Below are 22,411 nucleotides of genomic sequence, written 5' to 3' on the forward strand. Positions count from 1 at the left end.
TCACTCCCTCTCAACTTTTTCTAATTCAGCACAGCTTAATTTTTATGTCTTACATGCACAACCCCTTGTGGGGAATACTCTTATGAGACAGGACTTTTTAAGCTGTCCAGGCACTTCTCATAATTATCTACTGACACAAATCTTCCTTCGTATCTTCCCAGTTCCATCTTAGACACTTGATGGGTGAGACTGTCTCGTCTCTAGTTAGGCCAAAGACAGACTGATCTATAGTCCAGTGTTTGGGGCACTTGCCATTTTAATTAATTCAGATGTAAACAGCAGTTTAATAGTGACAGGCGGTCAGAGCCCCCAACATGCTAGAGCAGGTTACCCACATGCTCTGGCTAACAAATCTAACTCAGTTAGAGAAGCCCCTCTGGGGACCACTAGTTGTAATGGCACAGAACCACTTCTTGCAGTTTCAGGGGGTTGAATCTAGAAAAGCAGAGGAATTTCAGCAAGTGAGCTAAGGATTTCCAGCCAAAATCAGTCCCAAAGATGATGAACCATCAAGGGATAGTTACAAGCAAAAAGGCTTCCTAGGGTGAGTGATGCATAGTGGAAGCTCAGCTTGATACCCTGCCCCTTGTTGTGTTACTGTTCTGCACACAGTAAGGAGATAGGTGGGGGGGAGGTGCCTCTGTGCACCARTTCTGTTTCTGTTCAGTCCTTTGCTAACAAAGCCAAAACTGTAGCTGAAAATATGGGGAGCGTCTAATGTTTAAACCAGTGTGTACAAAGATCTATTAGTCATGCTATGCTTATGTTCTCCAGAGCATCAGACTTGGTTTAAAGTAAATTTTTTATCTGTTCCCCAGACCTGCAAGGAAAACCCAACTGCAACCACACTGCAGACAGATTGTGCTATTTTTAAAGTGATGTAGTAACAAATCTGAGGTGGGAAGCTAGTTTGTGTTCAGACTCTATCCCACTCCCCATAGTTTTTTTAATGCCCAGTGACAACATCCGAGAAAATTATTGTAATAGATGGAATGGAAAGGCAATGCAAGGGAAGTCCTTAGGACTTCAACAAGTTGCTAGAGGGTAAAAAAAATGGAAGAAGATGCCTAAAGCTTGTGAAACAAAAAGAAAAGGAGCAAAAATTATCACAGTTTAAAGGAAAAACTTTTTGCTGCACTGTATAAATGCTTGCTTACTTATTGCCTTCTTGATCTCCTGGAGTTATGCTTGTATCATGACGCACATTGAAATCCAGCATGTATATCCCATCCACCACAAGCCCAAAAATCTCCACAACCCCTCTCCAGTCTTCAGACTCCCAGTTAGCAATTCCTTCCAGTGCAGTGGGAATAATATTTGCAAAACAATATCAAAATATCAAAGCATCATACAGACAATAGCAAAGCAGTGGCTGTTTGCTTCCATTAATTGAGGCTGCTCTCTCCACATATACACAGTTTGTTTTCTCAGGAAAACAAAGGAGTCACAGCACACTAGGAGGAAACAATAGAGCAGTAAGGAAAAACAACAACAGCTGGCAGAGGCAAAGTGTTTTCTTTCCTGTTGGAAGAGTAAAGCCTCCTGGTTTGGGGTTTTTTTGGTTTCTGGTTTTTTTAGTAAAAAGAACCCCCCCCCCCCAAAAAAAAATATATAAATAGAGGCAAGGATGGGGTTTCTTTGCCTTCCTTTAACCTAGGACATGGGTTCTGTTGAATTTATCTTTAGGTAAACTGAGGCANAAAAAAAAAAAAAACCCAAAAACCAAAACAGCATTGAAATGGGGCTCAACTTATGGTAAGTCCTGGAAAAAGGAGGGGAAGCAGCAGCTTATTTGGGGGAGCAAAAGCTAGCTGAAACAAGGGGAAAGGGAAGCTCTGCTTCCCCTGCAGCATCTTCATTTCACCTTGTCACCTCAGTGTGCAAAGCTGAGAATATCCACTGCAGCTAAAGTCAGTCTTGCAGAAACTGGCAGCTCTAGCACAGAAAATGAATTTAGTCTCTGAAGGCACTGTGGCAACTCAGCAACTTCCTGAAGAGAAGAGAGAACCTCTTGCCTCTCCTGCTAGAGACAGGTTTGCAGCACTCAAATGCACAGACTGGAAACCCCAGCCTCTTCACAGTGAGGAGCAACCTGAGGAAAAGCAGCAGCTAACAACTTAAAGCTATAACCTTCACAGAAATGGCTCTTTACCTTTGTCAAACTCTCTGCCTTTATCAGTCCAGGACTGTCCCCATTGTAAGAATCTTAATAAAAATAAATAAATAATAATAATAAAAAAAACCCTAAACCAGTCACCTGCAAATGCTCAGGACATGGTATTACTCCCTCATAAGGGTGAGGTCTCTCCTCTGGAGCATCTCGCTGCCTAACACTAGAAACCATCCATACCTTTGTGAAGCAAGAACATTCATTTCTAGATGAAAGTTCATAATTTGAACAGTATCATGTTGAGACAGACCTGTTTCGGTGACCCACAAAGGCATGGATTCAATATTGATTTTTTTTCCCCCTCCTGTCAAGCTTGTTTAATCTGTCTGAAATATTAAAAAAATAGAAGAGACATTAACCTGGATTCACAGGCGCCTTTTACTGGTATCTTCACTTCCAACCTGTGAATCACCAGCAGCACCTAGTGGCCAGAAGAAATTAACAGAAGATTTTCAAGCTGATCACGTAATGAAATATGAGATAAATTCTAAATGACATTTATCAGCTATATTTACATTCTTAGCTTGAATAACAGCAAAAACAGCATTACACAGAATCTCTCAAATACTCATGTTCTTTACATAATTCGGGGAACTCTTCCTCCTGCATCAATCTGAATTTGGCCCCCAGAATGATTCAGCCGGCAAAGACTGCCATCAGCGTAGCCTCTGCCACAGCCTTCCGAGCGCAGCAGCAGAAACCTGTATTTTCCACAAGCCCAAACAGCATCAGGAGAGTTCCCAAAAGCAGTACACTATGTTCACATAGCATAGAGGAGCATGACATGGGGGAGAGTTAAACAGCACGGTTTAAGAAGAACTTTACACAGAGACCCCACGGAGACCATGGTGCTGCCCCAAAGCAGAGGAGAATAGAAGAACAAAACGCAGAGGAATGAAGACCAATTCCTCCCATCCGCTCCTGTCTTCAGCTTAATGGGAAACAGGAGAGAATCAGGAATGCCACTGAGGAGCAAACAGTAAGAAGGAGGAAGTCTCTGGGAAAAATGGAGCCAGACACATGAAGAGCCAAAAAACAAGAAAGGGGAAGTGGCAAACCTTCCCAGGCTGTAGATGCTCTCAACTGTTTACAGAAAGTTTCAAATCCCAGGTTCAGGAAGCAGAGCCTTCCTGATCAGCCCCACTCAGAATTGCCAACTGAGACAACTGCATCAAGTATCTTCCCATTTTTCTGTTGCCCCTTCTTCTCTCATTCATGAGAAATGCAGCAAGTAAACAAGTTCCCATTTTGTTTTTGCAAAATTGAAACATTTCAAGCTTAAACCAAAACTGGGCCAGGAAGTGGCCTACTCCACAGGCCAAACCTAGTCTGCTCGAACAACTCATCTGGCCCATTCCCTACCACCACCTTTCCTTAAATACACTATTCAACCCACTTAATTTTGAGTAATTCCCTGTATCACAGAAGGACAATCACACAACAGATTATGCCTGTGATACAGCTTCCAGTAACTCTCAAGAAGGCTGTGCAGCCCCATCTCTCTTGATAAAGATACCCTAATCCAGTCCAAGCTTCTGCAGAAGCAAAGTCACACAGCCAATTACATCAGTATTAAGTCCAAACAGCTTGTAGTAAATTAAAACGTATCTCCCAGACCTGTTCTGACAGCTTCTAAAGAGGAAAAATTCACAGTATGTCTGTAATAATTAGAACATCTAAAATATTTTAAATCTAAAGTAGATGAAATAGCCGGAAACCCCTACAGGTTCCCAGCTACTGTAGCAACTGCTTTCTACAACTTTTCAAGAAGGAAAAGAAACTAAGGCAAAGAGAACATACAGATACTTTTATTGCTCACCTTTTATACAACAGCACACCTTCAGCCATTTTCTTTCACAGCTTGACAATGTTTATGTACACAAAAAAACCCAGCAAGAAGCATTACGTGGCTTTCAGTAAAGAAAAAAAAACATTAGAACATCAAACTCAGCCAGGCTTTGTTTTCTGCAGCAATAATAAAAGGGCTTCCTCCAGGCAGGAACTAATCTTCCCAGGCCGTAGTGCATTTCTTTAAAAAAGACAACCCCCAAAACAAATTGCCCTAGATTTGCTGAGCCAGTGGTATTAACTCGCAAATAAAATAAATTTCAGTTTGTCATTTCTTCTAGCTGATTTCAAGTAAAAATTAGGTTTGGAGGAGGAGCAACTTGTTTTGGATGGATGCAGGTCAGTTTGAATTGCTACACCTAACTACAGGCCTACATACACTATCAGTTCACAATTTAGCTTAGTTTTAAATGATCTTTGCAGGTGTTGGCGGCGGTCAGTCTCCAGAGTTGAGCAGGTGGTAAAACTTTGTTTAGTGGAAGATAAGGCTACTGAACATGGCATCTACAGTAGAGCTCATATAATAGACAACAAATCTGTTTGTTAGAGGGAATTCACTGTGTGTGTGTGCATGTGTGTAACATTTTCTTGACTAAAACGACAGGCCAGCAAGTCAAAAAGCAATATTCAGAACTGGTTTTAGAATATATCCAAATAATGTTTAGGAGGAAGAATGCAGGAATTCCATTGTGTTTTACAATATATAAATTTGACCAGACAGATTTTGTTATTTCTCTAACCAAAGTGGAAGGCAAACACAGCAGGTAGTTTCAGAACAGAACTGTTCTGAGCAGAGAAAAATTAGTCCAACATCTAAAAAGTGTGGCTATTAGTTTATGTTTAGGTGAAGTGCAGTGGAGAATGATGATGCATTTAATTCAGATAATAAAAAGAAGAGGTCTACAAAAACCTGCAGTTTACTCAAAGCAAAACATCCCACCCAAACAGATCCTGCCTGCCACATACAAACCTGTACTAATTCATGAAGCATCAAGCCAGGCCTCTGAAAACAGGTTTCTATTATTTGAGCTCTGCTGAAGCAAAAATTTTTAGTAGCCTCAGCTTGTAAAGTGTCTTCCTTGTCCAAAGCCAGATTGATTATACTGATAACCTCCATGCTGGAAGTGCTGCTCAAACTGCCCCCCTTGACTAAAGTTCTGTCCACCTCTGCCTCCCCAGCCCCCTCCTTGACCTCCACGGCCACCGCGACCAGCACGGCCACCTCTCCCTCCTCCACGCCCACCCCCTCTGTCACTGTGGGACCCACCATCTTGGTATCTGTTGTCCTGCTGGTAGCCACCAACCCCTTGGTAGCCACTTCCTGTATACGAAGAAGACTGGTAGCCACCATAGCCTCCTCCTTGGTAGCCGCCACCACCACCACCATGGTAGCCACCTGTTTGAAAACCTGCATCTCTGTAGTTGCTCTCCCTGTAGCTGCCATCCTGGTAGCCACCACCTCCACCATCTGTCCAGCCTCCTTGGAGTTTGTTTCCTCTTCCTCCTCCTCTGCTGCCATGATCATAACCACCACGTCCTCCTCGCCCGCCTCGATCATGGCTTCCTTGTTCATGACCTCCTCGCCCTCCGTATGATGAGTCGTAGCCTCCTCTCCCTCCTCGGTCGTGACTCCCATGGTCATAACCTCCTCGCCCTCCATACGATGATTCATAGCCACCTCTTCCTCCTCTGCCACCACTTTGTTGTGGACCAGCCTCTGGTCTTTTCTGCCAAGGTGGCATCTCAGGAGGTGGCGGTTCAATTTCATTGGGCCTTCCTCCTCTGTCAGGCACTCTGCCCATTAGCACCTGCAAAGGGAAAGGGAGAACTGCCTTAGGAGTTGTAACACCACAGAAGAGCCATACTTACTAATACCCACCGCAAAGAGCAGCTGCTCAAGGGTTCAAACATTCAGGAAATTTCATCAAGACAAATTTTTGTCTGTTTGAAAGTAACAAAGACCTTTGTCTCCAATTAATAAAAATTAAACAGGGATTGTCTAGTACTCCAAGGGTTGCTAGCAAGTCAAGTCTGGAGTCTTGGGTTCTTTGTTCAAATATCAGGCTCACCAGCAGCGGCAGCATCAGTACAGTCTTTCACTCAACAGTTTACTAGTGCAAACTGCTAATCTCAAACCACCATCAGTAGGGGGGCAACTCAGTCTCTCTCCTAATTAGAGCTCTGAATTGCTGTAGAAGCATGTAGAAGCCATCAGCAAAGATGGTATTTTTGGTAAACTACATGAAAAGATTTTTATTTTTCCAGTAAGGACACACATTCATATGGACAAACTTCCCGAACTTCACACACCAGCAAACAGGTTTGAACAAAGACTCTAGAGGTCTTTAGCTGTCCAAGGATGTTGTGAAACTAAGAATTTAGAAAGACAAGGGACTGGACACTTGCACTGTTTCAAGTTCTTAAATGATCAAACAGAAAAACTTCAATGGAAGCAGGTTATTTTGTTCCTTTCTGTGACTTTCTTGGAAAACATTTAATATCAATAACAGACAGAGATAAGTTAATAGTAGCAGGAGAGTCTTGCATTCCTAACAAAACATATATGCAGTTACACCTGTCTTACTACTTACTTTCTTTTACTTTCCACACTCCAACTACACTAACAAAGATGCAAAAATTATTTGGGTTGAGGGGGTCAGTCCAACCACCACAACACCATTCAATCCTAAATGAATTAGAAAATTACCTGAAATACAAAAAGTACTACAAGTGGAGAAAAGCATGCACATACACCCACAAATTAACATACCAGGTACACTGTAGTACACAGTTACTGAGCTTCAAGTTCAATTCATGCACTTTTGAGCGCCTTTTATTCCTGTAAATCCATAATTTTTTGAAACAAATTTTTTGTCTATACCATATTCCTTCCATGTTATTACTAAAACTACACATTTGACTACAATCCGACTTATTTGAGTACATAGAGGAATCTAACTAGTGAGATACAAGGTTTGCAATTTTAATACATTCCATTTACATAGGACAGAAACACAGTTACTATGTAGGCATTACTGGTGACAGATATGGTGACAGAATTAGGTAACAGCAGTATAACAACATCAATAATTCTGATAAGAAATATGTTAGAGCAGGCCTAGCCACACTGAAAACGGTCAAAGATATTTCAGCAATTTTCTACTGACCGTAAAGAGCATTACTCTGAACTTAAATGGGAGAAACTACAGTTCCCCATAATGCACTGGCACATAATCTGGTGTACATAATCACCAAGTTTCTTATCCTTTATTTCCAACTTCCACTTACATTGTTAAAAAGTATGATTTATTACTCCATTCAAAACATTACTATTCTCAATGGAATGAAAATGTGGTTTAAGAGTTTAAATCAAATTACTTGAATACTCATAATATAACAAGCGATTTTAGCTATCTGTCGCCAAAGGTACCTTATTAATGGCACAGGCAGTCTTCTCTCGGATGGACCCACTGCTTGTTCTCATAATCTTTGACAGATCCTGCCGAGCTGCCAAGAGATTTGCAATGGAAATAGTGCACTTAGTAGATAAGAGGGCACGTTTTGGCTGGTAGACTTTAGCCAGTTTCTCTGTTTGACTCTGTTGGAGAAAAGAAAAACATAACCCAGTTAGCTAGCGAAACAGAAAAGCAATGGGACACTGAAGAACCAAACATCATTCCAAATAGAACAAAAATTAAAGAACAACAAGAATGACTTTGTGACTTTAAGAATCACTGTAGCAAGGCTAGCATTAGCCAAATTAATTTCTTAAGTAATACAGGAAACAGTACGCAGACTGAATTGACAAGACATCGATCTTCTGACAATTTTAAGATTAACAAACTATGCGTAGACTGTATTATTTCTCAGGCAAACAGAGAATGCGAGTTTGTCACATAATTGCATGAATTACCACTAATGTCTAAGAGACAGTGAAAATGAAACATGTTTATATCCAGTCTCTACCAGGCCTCTGTGCATGCACAAATCTGACCCACACTCATATCAGTTACACTAGCATCACCATCATCTCTAACACTGTATCAGTGGAAAAAGACAGTGTTACTCTGACATTCTTCATTTAGGCCAGCTTCTTCACAAATGCAAGTCATCAAGAGGCGCAGGTAAAACCAAAGTTCTCAAGTACTTATTCTAATTCCATCCTTTGGCTTGTATACTGTAAAGCCAAAGCTAGAAATGAGATCCTCTCTGCTCACAAGACAACTTTGCCTTGCATGCAGTCTCTCCTCCTCTGATACCCTTTGGCATTAACCATACTTGTTTTTCCAAACTCCTCAGAAGCATGATAGCAGCTGCCCAATTGACAGAAATCAGTGCTACCAACTATGAGTTAATACACTAGTTGCATGTATTTTCATTCATCAACAAAGTAGAATGTGGGATGCAGCTAGGACAAAAGAGATTATGACATACAGAAAGACAAAAGGCCTGTAGGTACAGCTAGATGACTACAGTGGGAACACTGAGAACAGGCAAACTAGGTTTGCCAACAAACCTCTTCATAGTGCAAAAACTTTGGAGCAAGTTTTAAAATCCTAAAATCCTATTTTCCATCTACAGGCAGAAAGCTGGAACTGGTAAGAGTTGAGAGTATGTACTTCTAATGTGACTCAGGGATAAGTTTTTAGAACCAAAAACTTATAATATTACAGGCTAAACAGTGTATTCAGAATTAAGGAAAACATGCACTTCATTACCTGACACTGACTAAAGACAGGAGGAGCAACAGTATCCACCAGAGAAGTATGCTTTTTCCTGGCAATTTTGACTGAGGTTTTGTGAATTTATAAAAGACAACCACAGTATTTTGGTACTATGAGATTATTCTTCTAGTTCAAAAATTTCAAATTCCATCTAAAAAAAGCTAATAATAGATTACAAAATTTAACTAGCGTTTCTGTCATCTGGAGAAACAACCATTTAGTTAATAGCAGTGTATTTTGATACTTTTCAGGTTATAAAATTAAAAATGTTAAGCAACGATCACATATTAAAGCATTGCTAAAAAGTTACAATTAAAACAAACTGTACTGCATGTCTGGGACACTACGACATTCTTCAATTTTTTATTGTTATGGTCCTAACAACTTTAGATTTGCATCTCAATAAATATAAAGGTAACAACTGGTGGTTTTCCATGAAAGAATTTGATGCAGCTGATCAAGTTCAAAAGCACCTGGGAATTCTCCTAGAAAAAACACAGATTTGGATGTCAAAGCTGTAACACAACTGTAAGTGCCTGTTTTTTTAGCCTAAACCATACTTTTTGCCTATTTTCAATCATTATTAAAACACTCAAAGAATCAGACAGTTCTTGCATCATTTTCTACTGAAAAATCTGAAGAATGCTAGGTTTAAGAGAAAAGACACCAGCAGAAGCCCTGTTTAGCTGATGAGCCAAGAAAGGGGAGAGGGAACATTYGATTATTAAAATGCAGTTGCTTTTTGAATTAATCAGTTACCAAGAAAAAACACTTGACAACTCATGTGTCACAGTTTATGATTAAAATCCTCAGTCTCAAACACTGCCAGCAGCATCTAATTAACAGAATTGTAGCAGATCTGGTTTAGTCCTAGATATTAGTGTTATGTACCAGTTTAATAGACCTCATCATACTACGTTTAAAATGTTCATTCCCTTTTCACTATAAAAGGGAAGAAATAAGGAAACCATGTAATTATTTTAAAAAGCAGAATAACCATATAATTTATATTCAGAGAAAACAGAAGTCATGTCACAGCCACTTGCATGGTTCAAAGACAAATGCAGCACATAACAATGCATTACCCTGTCTATGAGGTAAGAGAACAAGTAGTGCCATAGCAGCTTTTCTCATGTGCATCTGTGGAGTTATGCTTGCCAACACAGTTTGAGTTAAGGAAATCTGAGCACTGTGGAGAGCACAAAGGAAGTTAAGGGATGGTCAACAGGAAGGTGCTTTCCTACTATCACACAAACACCACTTGAAAGATTCACATTACGGTGCTCTCAATGCTAATGGTTGGATTAGCAATCTCTTATTATTTTCTGTACTGACCTACTTAACTGTAGATTTTGGCTTCAGTCTATAGTTATACACAGTCCATCTTTTCATTTTACATGCTTTTTTCAGTCCCAACAATAAATCAGTTTTAAATAAAATTTTGTAATCAGCTTACATAGTCATAAACTTCTTCAGAAACTCAAACCAAAACCAGACAACTCCTCTGATTATTTCTTACTTATGAAAGCTGAAACAACRAAGCAGTTTTCCAGAGATACTTTTTATAAAGCATAACCATAAGCCAGCACAGAAAGTTGTTTGTACCTTTGCTCTATCTGACCAGCCAAAGGACTGCACAGTTACATCCAAACGTTTGACTAATAGTTTTCGTCGGACTTCATATTCATTGACTATGGCTTGATTAATTGCTTCAATTTTTTCCTGAAACAAAAGTTTGCAAACATTAATATTAATTATAGATAAAATGTTTCTACTTAAGACAACAAACTGTGTGGGTAGAAGACAATCAGACATGCAGATACTCAGCAGGGCTAAGCCCACAGTTATCTGTCTTGTTAAATTGGTCCACAGTAATATGTCTGCTAACACTATTTTCCTGAAGGCGTCAAAGGCTCTTTTATCCTCACATTCACCCTCGTACCATCTCTAGCAGGTACAGCTTCCTGCTGCTTGTCAGAAACGTAAAGGCTGCATATGCTGCTGATACATTTCTCACTCACCAAGACAGAAGCAAAAGTGAAAAAGTACTACACGAAACAAGCTAAAGGAGATAAAAGGACACACATCCAAGTCCTAGGGAGTTGGGAGTCCTTGCTTTCTTAAAAATAAGCAAGCTAAGGACAAAACGATACACCATTAAAAGTAACTAAAGTACTTCTAAGAAGATCTTGATTAAAGCACAATCTACATTACAGACAAGGCGACAAAGCAACCTACAGGCAAAAGCCATCACTAGAAGCACACAATGGTCCAGTCAGAGCAACTGCTGGGGTATTAAGGAAATTCCTATTAAGGAAATTTTTTATCTGTTGTCTGATGCCTCCATCAAGACATCTGGAGAGCCTACATTCAGCCCAGGCAATATAAGCATTTAAGGGAGAAGTCTGTTCGGGACAGAAAATCTGAAGCCTTAAGCAAGAGACAGAGAGATACTCTCAGCATCCTGCAGTAGCAGCCATAGCACTGTGCACTGGTTCAGCATCGGTCCGAGAGTGTCCTCCCCAGGCACCATCATCCTGGAAGAGCAGGTGACAAAACCAAATCCTAGCCAAAGACCATCATGCCTCTACCACCTGGACGTAGTATCTCTCTAAGCCTCCACCTGTGCACCCACTGCTTCTGGGAGAAAAGGCTATGAAGGAAGCAGACTATTCTACAAGAACAGAAAGAGAGGACAAAATGATGGGAGGAATCCAGGTTCTTTGGAAAGAAAGCACAGGAGGAGATATTACACTATCTCAGCATGGCTAGGTCATACATACCATGCTGGCAAGGGGCARGAGAAGAAGCCTTAAATCATTGCACGAAGATACAGGGCAGCAGAGCAGCTCTACCACCACTGTAAAATTAACCTTCTCCTTTACTTTGGAAAATTTTGTGCCAGCCTCTATATACATGGATTTATGGAAATCTAATGTTTGTCAAGGGAAGCCTAAGAAAGATCCAGTCAAAGTCACTGAACATTTACTCCATCACGTATGTAGAAATACTGCAAGAAATTGTCTTCCCATCTTTAAAAACAGATGAGACAAAAATCATTTTGTTATATTCCACACAATCAAGATTAATACTTTATATGCTCAAACAAGGGAAACAGGTTCTAACACCTGCAGCTACTTACCCAGTGAGCTGGTCCCAGCTGTTTCTTCAATAAAGGTTTTCCAACATGATTAGGTGGAACCTTTGCTAGGGTTTCCTTCAGCTGTTAGGAGATGTATATAAAACATAAGCATTGGCTAAAAATTAGCCTTTAAAGGTTAAATTTACAGGAGAGGACTGGATGGTCACAGGCATCACAGCAGCCTCCAATACTAGTTTGTTCCCTTTGGGATAGAGAACCAATCACATTTCTTTTGCAAAGCAACTACTTTTATATTTCTAGTAATCTTGGCTAAAATTATTTAAAAATTAAGAAAAACTATAGATGAGATCTACAACTTAAATTTGAGCTGTACCTCCTGGAAACTTTCCCTTGAAGATAGAGGGAGTATGCTATACTTCATCTTTCTAATTCAGAAGAAAAGTCTCATATCAAAAAGGTTATATTAAGACTACGTAAAACATAATAGGACCTAAAAAAGGACCCCTCTTTACAGTCAAAAGGAGAAAATCTTCAGTATGGGAATTTAAATTTCATTTGGATTTAAAGAGCTTGGGCACAACTGTTTGGTTATCTTTACCATCTCTAAATTGCTATGGACTTCACTGGGAAGAAACAGAGTACTGTGGACTAAGACTTGGATCAAAGGAAAAATAGGTTAGAGTTATGAAACTGCACTTTCCCACATTTTTCAACTTATTTGGGTGTTTCATTCCAGCAGTTAAATTAACACATTCAGTGACCCTGTTTTCCAAAGGTGCTGAACCCAAACAATTTCTTTAGCCTGAAGTTTTTAAAACCAAGTATTATTAGAATAGCAGAGGTAGCAGTTTATTCAAAAATCAGTCAGCAGAGATTTTTAAATGTTGTGAATCATTAACTAAGCGAGTCAATTATACAAAGATCCTACTCCAAACTGTAGTACACACGTGTGAAGAAAAAGGCAGCTTGATTTTCATATGCTAGACCAAAAGAATATTGTAATACTAAAATTCACTTTTAAAACAAAGAAAACTTTAAGGTGATCTTTTAACAATACCTTACACAGTCAAGAGTAAAATTTTCACTACTTACACTACTTTAGTCTTCACATTTAGCTAAACTTTGTTTCTGTTTTGTTTTGTTTTTAGCATCTGATAAGTGTATCTCATTTTTGTAAAATTTTCCTTCTGGTTCTCAAATACCTCCAACATCTGAAGTGTTTGGACTGTAAGCACCACAGGTATATATGATTTCTAAAAACTCTGCATGTTAGAAATTCCTGATGTAGCTTATCAGGCTATGAGGATTGTTCAGTTTTTTGAATAACACAACCTGTGGATGTAAATCAATGAGATCACAAAATCATTATGATTAAATGAATGCTAAGAGTATTGCAAATTTAACTTTAAAGCAAGAAAATGTAAAAGAAGAGTCAATTAAAGAATAGCACATAACAAAATTCCTAAACTAAAAAGATTCTGATTTACTTTATATTCTGTATTTTTATAGAGCCTCTTCCACCAGCAAAGCTCACTACTGTTGACTTCATTTTTATGAATATTTTCTCCATTTTATAGAAAATGGAAGCACAGATTTCTTATGCATCTTACTTTCTAACGCCCATGACAATACCAGAAACAGAAAACAATCTGTTTCCATTCCACACCCTGGACTTCCACCAGAAGACCATCCTTCTCCTCCTAAACAGGGCCATCCAAACTGATGTTTTGCAAAGAAAAGTGCTATTTTCAGTCACTTAGATTTGGTTAAAGACAATGTGACTAAAAGGTTAGTCAAAAAACTTCTTTCAAAGTATTTTTGAGAGATATTTATCTGTCCTTTAAGTTTGCAAAGGTTTATTTCTGCAGCATTGCTTCTCCCCCCCCAAAAAAAACTATACTTACTATATCTTAAACACTTTGTCCCCCACCTTTGATCTGTGCACTGTACAATCTATTCCACTTGATTTTTTCTGTTTTATAAGAACTACAAAAATGAAAAGAAAAATCTTTGGGAGAAAAAAAAAAAAATACTGGAGAATGCATACATATAAAGAAACATGAAAATACCTGGACCCTCAAGAACTATAAAAGCCTTATGGAAAAGGTGTAAACTTGACTTTAATTATAACACCTTTTAAACTAAAGATTTTTAAAACAGTTGGTTCCTTTGAAAGTTTGTTTAGGTGCAAGTATTGTTTAGAATACATTTCTCCTCAATGTTCTTCCTGAGGCTTAAGTCCAGTATTTTCCAAGTCTCCTGCAATAGGTGATGACATTAAAAATTAGAGCAGCGTAAGGAACACATCACCCTTTAAGGCAATGACAGCAGTAGTCCCTGACCTCATGCCTTGGCGTGGAAAAGCCTTTAAATTCACTTTCAAAATTCAGACACTCAGCACATTCAGTAAACCATGTTAAGTCTCCTTCACAATTCAAACATTGGAGTTTCACAAGACACAAATCTTGCCCTGGTAGCAAAACTATTTTTCATTAAAACAGTAATATTGTAAATACTCTACTTTTGTTCCTTTGGATCTTACTTTTTTTTCAATTCCACTGAAGAACTGGAACATCGTTATGTTGGCTGGAGGCTTGGACATGCCTAACGCAATACATATGCCTTTTAGTTCCTGAAAGACTTCACTGCCACCTCCTTCCTGTGCTTTTTTAGGAGGGGCATTCACACACAGCATTCTGGCAGCTTCCAGTTCTGAGATGAGGTATGCTGGGGTAAGAAAAATTAAATTTCAGCATCAGATACAGCAGAGTTAAATATTTTAGAACCAATGAGAGAATTCAAGTGCTTACAACCAACAAATGTGCAAACAGAGTGTTTTAGAAAGAGTTAGGATATAATTTTGGTATCCAAAGAACATTCATGTTTCTAGTAATTATTGAGCCCAAGGCTAGAACCACAACAATCAGCGGAAAGGTTTAGTATGACCAGTTAAAGCCTGGAGAATATCCCCATGATTCCAACAGGTATTACAGAGTTCAGAGTACAACTCTTCCTTCAGGCTTTGCCCAGCAAAGACAGGAGACTGGGAACATGAAAGTAAGCAGGATGAGGGACTGGGACAGGCACTTTAAGCTAGACAAGCAAGTACTCCTTGATATACTGGTGAAAGAATCAAGGAAATGAGTAAAGAAAAGTGAAATGCTGGATAAATCTCCTTTACTGCTTCCCCAGGCAAGAGGCAGAGTGGAAGAAAATCCACTTTTTAAAGTACCGTTGAGAATTCAGGTTTACAATTCCAGCAAAGAAGGCAGTAACTGATGAAATTGAGGTTAGAAAGCCTGCAATGCTTTTAAATATCAGAGGAGCAAGAGCCTACCATCACATTAAAACTCCTTTATCAAACAACCAAACAAAAAAATTAAAATCACAGAACTGTATATGATCTACATCCACAGTTCAAGCATTACAGTGTAGGTTGTAGTGATATAGATTTAGTGCACAGATGTTACTTGCAATAGTCACAACTTGAAGTTTCAATTGAAAAAATAAACATGCTTAAGAACACTTTTCTTTTGAATCATACTGGATAACTATAACACTAACTTAAATAATTATTTTTTTTTAAGTAGGGATGGAAATATAGATTACTGCACTGATAGAGACTTGTGAGCAGGGATGTACACCCATAACTATACAATAGCATGTGGCACTGTTCCAGGCAACCTTATTACCTCTAAAACTATGATAGATCAAAGGATTAAGACTTGAACAAAGCATTATAATGATCTCTAGAATTTCATCCAGCCTATGTGCCTTCTGCTAATGCTGCAGAACATCTTTTAATTTATAAAATTCTTAAGATGTGTAAAGTAATGAAGAATACTTTCTAATTTGTTTCAATAGTTAAGTTTGTGCTTTATACAGATTTGTCTTATCTTCAACTTCCAATTATTTATACCATATTAGAATCTCCTGTAAAAGAAAGTAGCAGAAATTTCTGTTTCAAGAATCTATTTCATGAGATCACATCCAAGCTACCTTCACCCTCCTCTGATGAAGACTGGAAATTTTAAGTTTATTACCATAAGACATGCATGTTTTCCAGAGAGTGATTCTTTTTTGTGGACATTTTCTGAATCAGTCTGAAACTTTTCTTTCTTGTACTTTTTCTTTTGGCAGATGCCAGTAACTTAACATTGTATTCTACCGATCCCATACACCAAGGCAACCCTACCTATTTATGCTCACTTGATGCTTTGCTTCTCCCAGCAATACTGCTACATCTTCCAGTTGACATTAGCTGCAGTGTTTTGGCAAAACATAAAATATCCCAGCATTCATTTAGAGTGTTATTCTCTGTTTTTCTGAAAAAATCTGGTTTTAGGGATCTCATACAGCAGGATACCTAATTAGTTAATGTAATTAATGAAAGCTATGCAAAAGCTTTAGATATTGCTATCATGTTACATACAAAAGGAGTTTGGCATCATTTTCAATTCCACATTTGACACTAAACACAGCATTCCTGTCACAGGGGACACCAGAATTCAACTTCTGAACATGGCCTTATATTTTCAAAACTTAGATCATAGAGAACCTCTGGGATAAACTGTTTGTCACAGAAAGGCCAAATCTATTGAATGTTTTGGCTTACAGAGAATAACCTGAAAGGCAAATGTGTTTGAGCTAGAAAATACTCTAAATGTGATAATTACCTCATTTCATCTGAGAACACACTATCAAATCAAATTCAGATTAAGATTTACTACTACAGTCTTTCTCCAACTGTTGACATACAGGAACCTACTCTGTAACTTATTTCTTATGTCTCAGTTGAGAGCAGAAATACACATTTCTGCTTTGAAAAATTACAGAACCAGCAGCAACTGAGCATTCCACAGTGAGGAAGCAAATAAAACATTAATTTATGCTGACTTTAAGATCAGACTGAAATTAGTATTACAATTTCTAACTCTGACACTTGTAAAAATAATCCTTTTTTACATAAATCAGCAATGCACACTTTTTTCCCAATTTAAGCACTATTTCTTCTGCCCTTACATTTCCTAAATAGACTAAAATTGATTTAGATATTCAGAACTGCTGGATGCAAAATGAAAAGGAGGACATCATCTTTGCAACTGCTCATTTCTTTTTAAGCAGCAGAAAGCAATACTGAAGCTATTCACTAGATGATCAAAAGAACTAGAGTTGGGATAAAACACTTCCTATTTTTTACGACTTCAATTGTTTCTGGAGTGTAGGAAAACACAAATCTTCTAATTTCACCTTGCAAGTCAGACCATGCTTGGAGCTTCAAAATGATGATGCACCTGATGTTACTGGTCATTTTTATGACCTTTTTGAACAAAGTGCAGGGGCTAAATCCTGTTAGAAATCTTTGAATGATTCCCTCTTTGAAGTACCTTTTGAGAAGTAATAGGACAGGCTTTTTGCTAGTGAATGTGAAAAAGGTTAATTCTCAGTATATATTCCATCATATACTGGCTAAGGAGTGACTGGTAAGTTTATGAGACCCAAAAGTATAATATAAGTTACAGAAAATAAAAACCATTAATAATTTCCTACAACCACTTTTTATACAGTGTGATACAAAACACCTCATATTATATTCTCAGTATCTCATTAAATGCAAGAAACAGTAGCATGACTCTTTGCACAAAACCAAGTTTGCTTTCAAGCACCCTTTTAACTTACTGAGCAGCAAGAGACAGTTCTTTTGATTATGAAGGCGTTTTGTCACATCTCCTGATGTTAGTGATGCATATGGACAGTTCATTTCAGCCAGTAACCCACTCACTTCAAGTTGAAACTCTTCTGCTTCGTTTGGACCTTAAAAAAATAAGATAAAAGAATAATTGGTTCACAGCTAATGTATATCTCTCTGGCTATGGTTAGAATGAATTTGCTTTGTTTAAATAATGCTTTGCTCCATTTACTATTTAACATAAGAGTCCTGCTTTTAATGAAAGTCAAATGCATTCTTCATGTTTCTCAGAGACACAGCACAACCTATTTGGGTCCATGATGTTTGTCACTGAYGGCTTTCCCCAGCTGCAACTGGCAACTGGCCAGCAACTGGCAACTTCTACAATGAAAAGTGACATTAAAGACATCACAAATTCTACAGGGGTATTTTAAGCATTAAYTAACTGTTCCCATTATCAGGATTATCTACAATGTTTGTAAAGTTGTGAATAATTGGGTTTATGAGCTTTCCTGTCTTTAACTTCCTCTTCTTGTAAGCTCACACGTGATGTTGTCAATTGATGTTATTTTGTATTAGTATCCTTTAAAACAATTAAGTCATTTAAGACAAAGATTAGATTGATGTTTGTGTCAGAACTTAAGCACTGCTAGTGAAATTGATCTTAATTTGTTAAGCCAAGTTAAGCAAAACATAACAGTAAAGGAAAATTATCAGTTTTCTTCTTTTGAAAAGGGGCTTCTGCCTAAAACATTTATTATTTATAAACTCAAGTCACACAAAATGAAGATAGGACTTGATGATACTACAGATAAAAATATATCTATCCCTGTGGTTCAGAGAATTTGAAATAGGTGTTAGAATACTGCTGAATTGTATTTTTACAAAACTGAGTAGGAACCTTATAGAATATAGCATATCTTTTTCTCTAATAGTTAGAGAGAGAGAGAGAGGGAGTCACAAACTCAAAGGAAGAGGGATGGTCATGTGAAAAACAGCTAGAAAAAGGAAGATTGACAGAACAGATGTTGAGAGGAAAGGGAGCAATCTTTGGCACACTAAGTAAACGGGAAGTTAAACTCATAAATGCATTATGAGTTACTATGTTAGAAATTCAGAAATACAGGTTATCATACCAATTTAACAATTTAATCTGTAAAATGGCACAAGTAGTTGACTGTAAACAACAACATTTTTGAAAAGTTAGGGCTTGCTTTCTCCATCAAAATGAAAAGCTGACATTTTCAAGCTCTTTCCCACAGAGCATTTCTTAAAGAAGGAAAAATACACAGTAAAGATGGAGTTAAGGCAGCCAATAATAAAAAGACAATAAAGTCACTCTAGTCATGAGACTATTTCCTTGAATGGTAAATATTCCTTACATCAAAATTTCATACAGATGATTTGAAAGAAAAGTATTCTCATGATCTAATTAAAAAAAGTAATAATAATGTTTCCTCAAACCCACCTGAGAACTTAAAAAAAAAACCTCTGTGGTTGAACAATTAAAAGAAAAAGCTAATTTCAGGAGAAAGACTGTTTGATTCTCACTATTAATTCAGCCTCTATTGGCTGCTCATTAGGCAAGCTTGAACACTGAAGTGGAAAATATCCAAGATCTGACAGTGTGCAGACAACACTCCCTGGTACAACAGATTTAGCAATTCTGTCAGCCTAAATCTTTATGGCATGCAAGAACACACATTAACTGCACGCTTGTGCTAGAGTTATGGATACTTACTGTTAGTTGCCTGCACATTTTCCTCTAATTTACAGAATAGCCGTAACTCAGATACCAACCAAGCACAGAGTTTGGTGAATTCAGGGGAACTGGCTCCTCGAGAGACTGCCTGAGCCAGCGCTCCATCATCTAACAGTGGACCTTTGTAACTGACAAGTAAGAGAAAAGCACAATTTAATAAAGTTTTCTATGACTAATGACCTGTGTAGATTTGTATTATGCTGCATACATATTGAGAGCTACACCCTCACCACAACTGGAACGCTGAAGAAATATACTGCGTTCAGCTGTGAGAAAAAGCTTGTTGAAAATGTCTGAATAAACCCAGCACTTCCATGCACATTAGCCTACTGACAAAAAAGACTTTGTCACCAAATATCATGGATCAAATGTTTCATCCTGGAAAATGCTACTACATACAGCTGCAGCTTCTCTTTCTCTGTCTCATTAGGACATTACAATATATTTATCTAGGGCTACTGCAGTTCCAAAGTCTCATTCTTGAACACTGCTTTACAGTATGTTGAATAATTACTGGCTTGACTAGTGTATTTTTCCTGCCATTTACTATCATGTATTAAAAGGTTGCCATGCAAAACAAAAACAAAAAATTGATACAAATGTTACAAAAACCATCAGCAAAACAACATCCTCTTTTGAAGAACCACTGTCTTAAATTGGCACTAGAAAAACAAATGGGAGTTAGTTATTCACATAGACAACCTAAAGCAAATTCAGGCCTACTGTAAGAAAGCATGATTCTACAGAACTAATTTTAGAAGATGTAGTTTTCAGGACATCTGTTTACTGACAGCTTGTTGGGGGGGAGAAGAGGGAGAAATAGCCATATTAACCAGGCAGAGGAACAAAGTCAGAGCTTACCAGAGTATAAAATCCACAATATCACTTGTGTACTGCACCCAAAACAGAAGGACATCCAAGAGTGAGCATAATCAACGGTAACTGCTATTTCAAATTTCCAGTGTAAAGTCACCCATTATGTCATAGCAACCCAGTGAGTTCAGTGAACTTTTGGCAAATCTCAGAAGTAACAAATCTCTCAAAGAGCAAATTAAAATATTATTTTTCCATGCTTTATTCTTGTGATTAACATCACATATAGAGGGTTTGTCTTCACTGTAATAGCTTCATCCAACCAAAATGAAGAAACAACACTCCAAGTAATTTTTACCCCAAAGGGCAGCCTGATTAGTGATACAGAGTTAACCTGCTAGCAGTTGATGGGAAGTTACAATTTGATGTACTGCATCCCCACTGCATTATCACAGCAGGCCAGATGCAATTCCAACAAGCTACTTAGAGCAAGCTTAAGTCCCACCCCACAGACTCAGACTTACACGTGTATGGGAACACCCAGGACTCAAAATAGAAACATCAAGTTATAGCTCTAAGTAGAACTGAAGTGATGACAAGCCTTTTGCTTTGGCAGGGTCTGGATTTAAGTCATTTGTCATGTTAGAGGCCCCTTCTCTGAAATTTTTCTTTGATAGATATGACATCTTAACTGTATTATCTCTGATAACCATGATTCAACTACACAGGTATTCAGCTAGTAATCCAACTTGCAGGTTCCTCACCAGCCTTTTTCTTCTAAAGCGCTTTAAAAGCTTCCACACACATGCTTCCATTCCTGCTGCCCTCCAACAGTGCACGTTCTAGAGTTACGCTCCTCTTAGTAGCATTTTGATATCTGATTTGTTTGCTTTTTCAATAGTTCAACTAACTGGCTTAGAAGGGAAGAGGTCACTGTTAGAGCACCTCTCACACAAATCCAAAAAGAAACAACTCTATGATGTGTAATGCTATTAAACAAAAATCAAACAATAAAGTAAAAGTCTTCAGTATTTAGTTAGGAAAATATATGTTGAACTTCAAAGAATAATGGAATTACTGTCAAAGCTTAAAAACTTCAACCCTCCAAGCCTGTACAGACACAAGGAAACTGACAGAAATCTTTTAGTGGCATGCAGCAGTCTTCCAAGTTGTTACTGTCACTAATGAAGCCCGGTGTCTTTTGCCTCCCAAATTTTCTTTACAGTCACTGCTGCCAATATCTTCACTGATATAAATGACTTTATTTTTAATCTGTTTTCCTTGTTTGCTTTATTTGGAAGTGTCAAGAACCAACAGCAAGAGTTTCTAATCACTTCTGTAACTGCTACACAAATCACAACTCCTTCAAGTCAGTAGTATCTTTTTAAGCATATGGTAGAAAAAAAAAAAAAAAGCAGCAGTTTATGGTATTTGCATCATAACAGAGACCTTTTCACATTTCAGTCAAACAAATACCTGCCAAAACAGAAGCCTATTTGTCAAGCTTTGGAGCTATCATCACCAACTTAGCCTGGAAACATAATCTTTGTGGCTAGAGTCATTATGCTCCAACAAAGTGATTTACGGGAATGCAGCCAGTGTGAGTAAATACAGCTGTTCGCATAGAACCAGCAGCAGTAAAATTGTAATGGCCTCTTCTCTGAACCCCCAACAGTTTACAGGCAGACAAGCTTACACTAATACATGTTCCTCTTGCTCTCTCTCATATTTATACAACCTTGACTGACTCTGATAAAGTAACAGGATTAAACAGCAAAAGTTTCTTGTGTTACATTTTAAAAAAGCAGCTAAAGGGAAAATACTACATTATTTATTATTTTTGCCATTTGTTATTTTTCACAAGAGTAGAAGCCCCAAAGCTTCCCCCTCCCCTCACTTCTCTGAAAAGGTTTCTCTCCCCATTCCCCACCTCCGGCCAGGACAGCTCTATTGAACAGGGGGTCACTGATGAGAGGGCTTCACCACGGTCACGGAAACCAACGCTCAGCAAAAGARGAAGATATCTGCAAAGACTTTACAGCTAAAACCAGCCTGTTCAGCTCTGCGCTTTTCCTTACGCCAAAGCGGCGCTACCAGCGGCCTAGCTTTAGGCACGGAGCCCGCACGGCTGCCGCGAGGAAGGGGACGTCGCTGGGGCTGAGCCGGGAAACCCAGGCGCGGCTCTGCCCCGCACCGCAGCCCCGGGGCGACGCGGGTGCGCCCCGCTCCCCCGGGCAGCCACACTCCCGTGACAGGGCCCCTCGCGGACCGCGGGCACCGGCCTCCCGAGGGCGCCGCCACC

The 22,411-nt window shown here is 38.5% G+C and overlaps 1 protein-coding gene across 1 annotated transcript; it reads right to left on the bottom strand.

Annotated features, from left to right (window-relative positions):
* Positions 1-3,956: 3,956 nt before the first annotated feature.
* FAM98A (family with sequence similarity 98 member A) lies at positions 3,957-22,217 on the bottom strand. Its single transcript, XM_026081248.1, has 8 exons — positions 22,040-22,217; positions 19,276-19,424; positions 17,525-17,659; positions 14,388-14,572; positions 11,885-11,965; positions 10,348-10,464; positions 7,449-7,616; positions 3,957-5,826 (listed from the first exon to the last, which is right to left on the bottom strand). Exons 3-8 carry the CDS (start codon positions 17,604-17,606, stop codon positions 5,077-5,079), a joined length of 1,383 nt encoding a protein of 460 aa, XP_025937033.1. The 5' UTR covers positions 17,607-17,659; positions 19,276-19,424; positions 22,040-22,217; the 3' UTR covers positions 3,957-5,076.
* Between the last annotated feature and the right edge of the window lie 194 nt (positions 22,218-22,411).

Source organism: Apteryx rowi, unplaced genomic scaffold, assembly GCF_003343035.1.
Source record: "Apteryx rowi isolate R43461 unplaced genomic scaffold, aptRow1 scaffold_54, whole genome shotgun sequence".
Classification (NCBI taxonomy): domain Eukaryota; kingdom Metazoa; phylum Chordata; class Aves; order Apterygiformes; family Apterygidae; genus Apteryx; species Apteryx rowi.

Bases quoted from the DNA above. Each gene is read 5' to 3' on its own strand.
- FAM98A (XM_026081248.1), bottom strand. From the start codon at position 17,606: ATGAACTGTCCATATGCATCACTAACATCAGGAGATGTGACAAAACGC. The intron at 14,573-17,524 runs GTAAGTTAAAAG...TTCTTACCCCAG, and splicing joins GAACTGTCTCTTGCTGCTCA to CATACCTCATCTCAGAACTG. The intron at 5,827-7,448 runs GTACCTTTGGCG...TTCCCTTTGCAG, and splicing joins CTGCCTGTGCCATTAATAAG to GTGCTAATGGGCAGAGTGCC.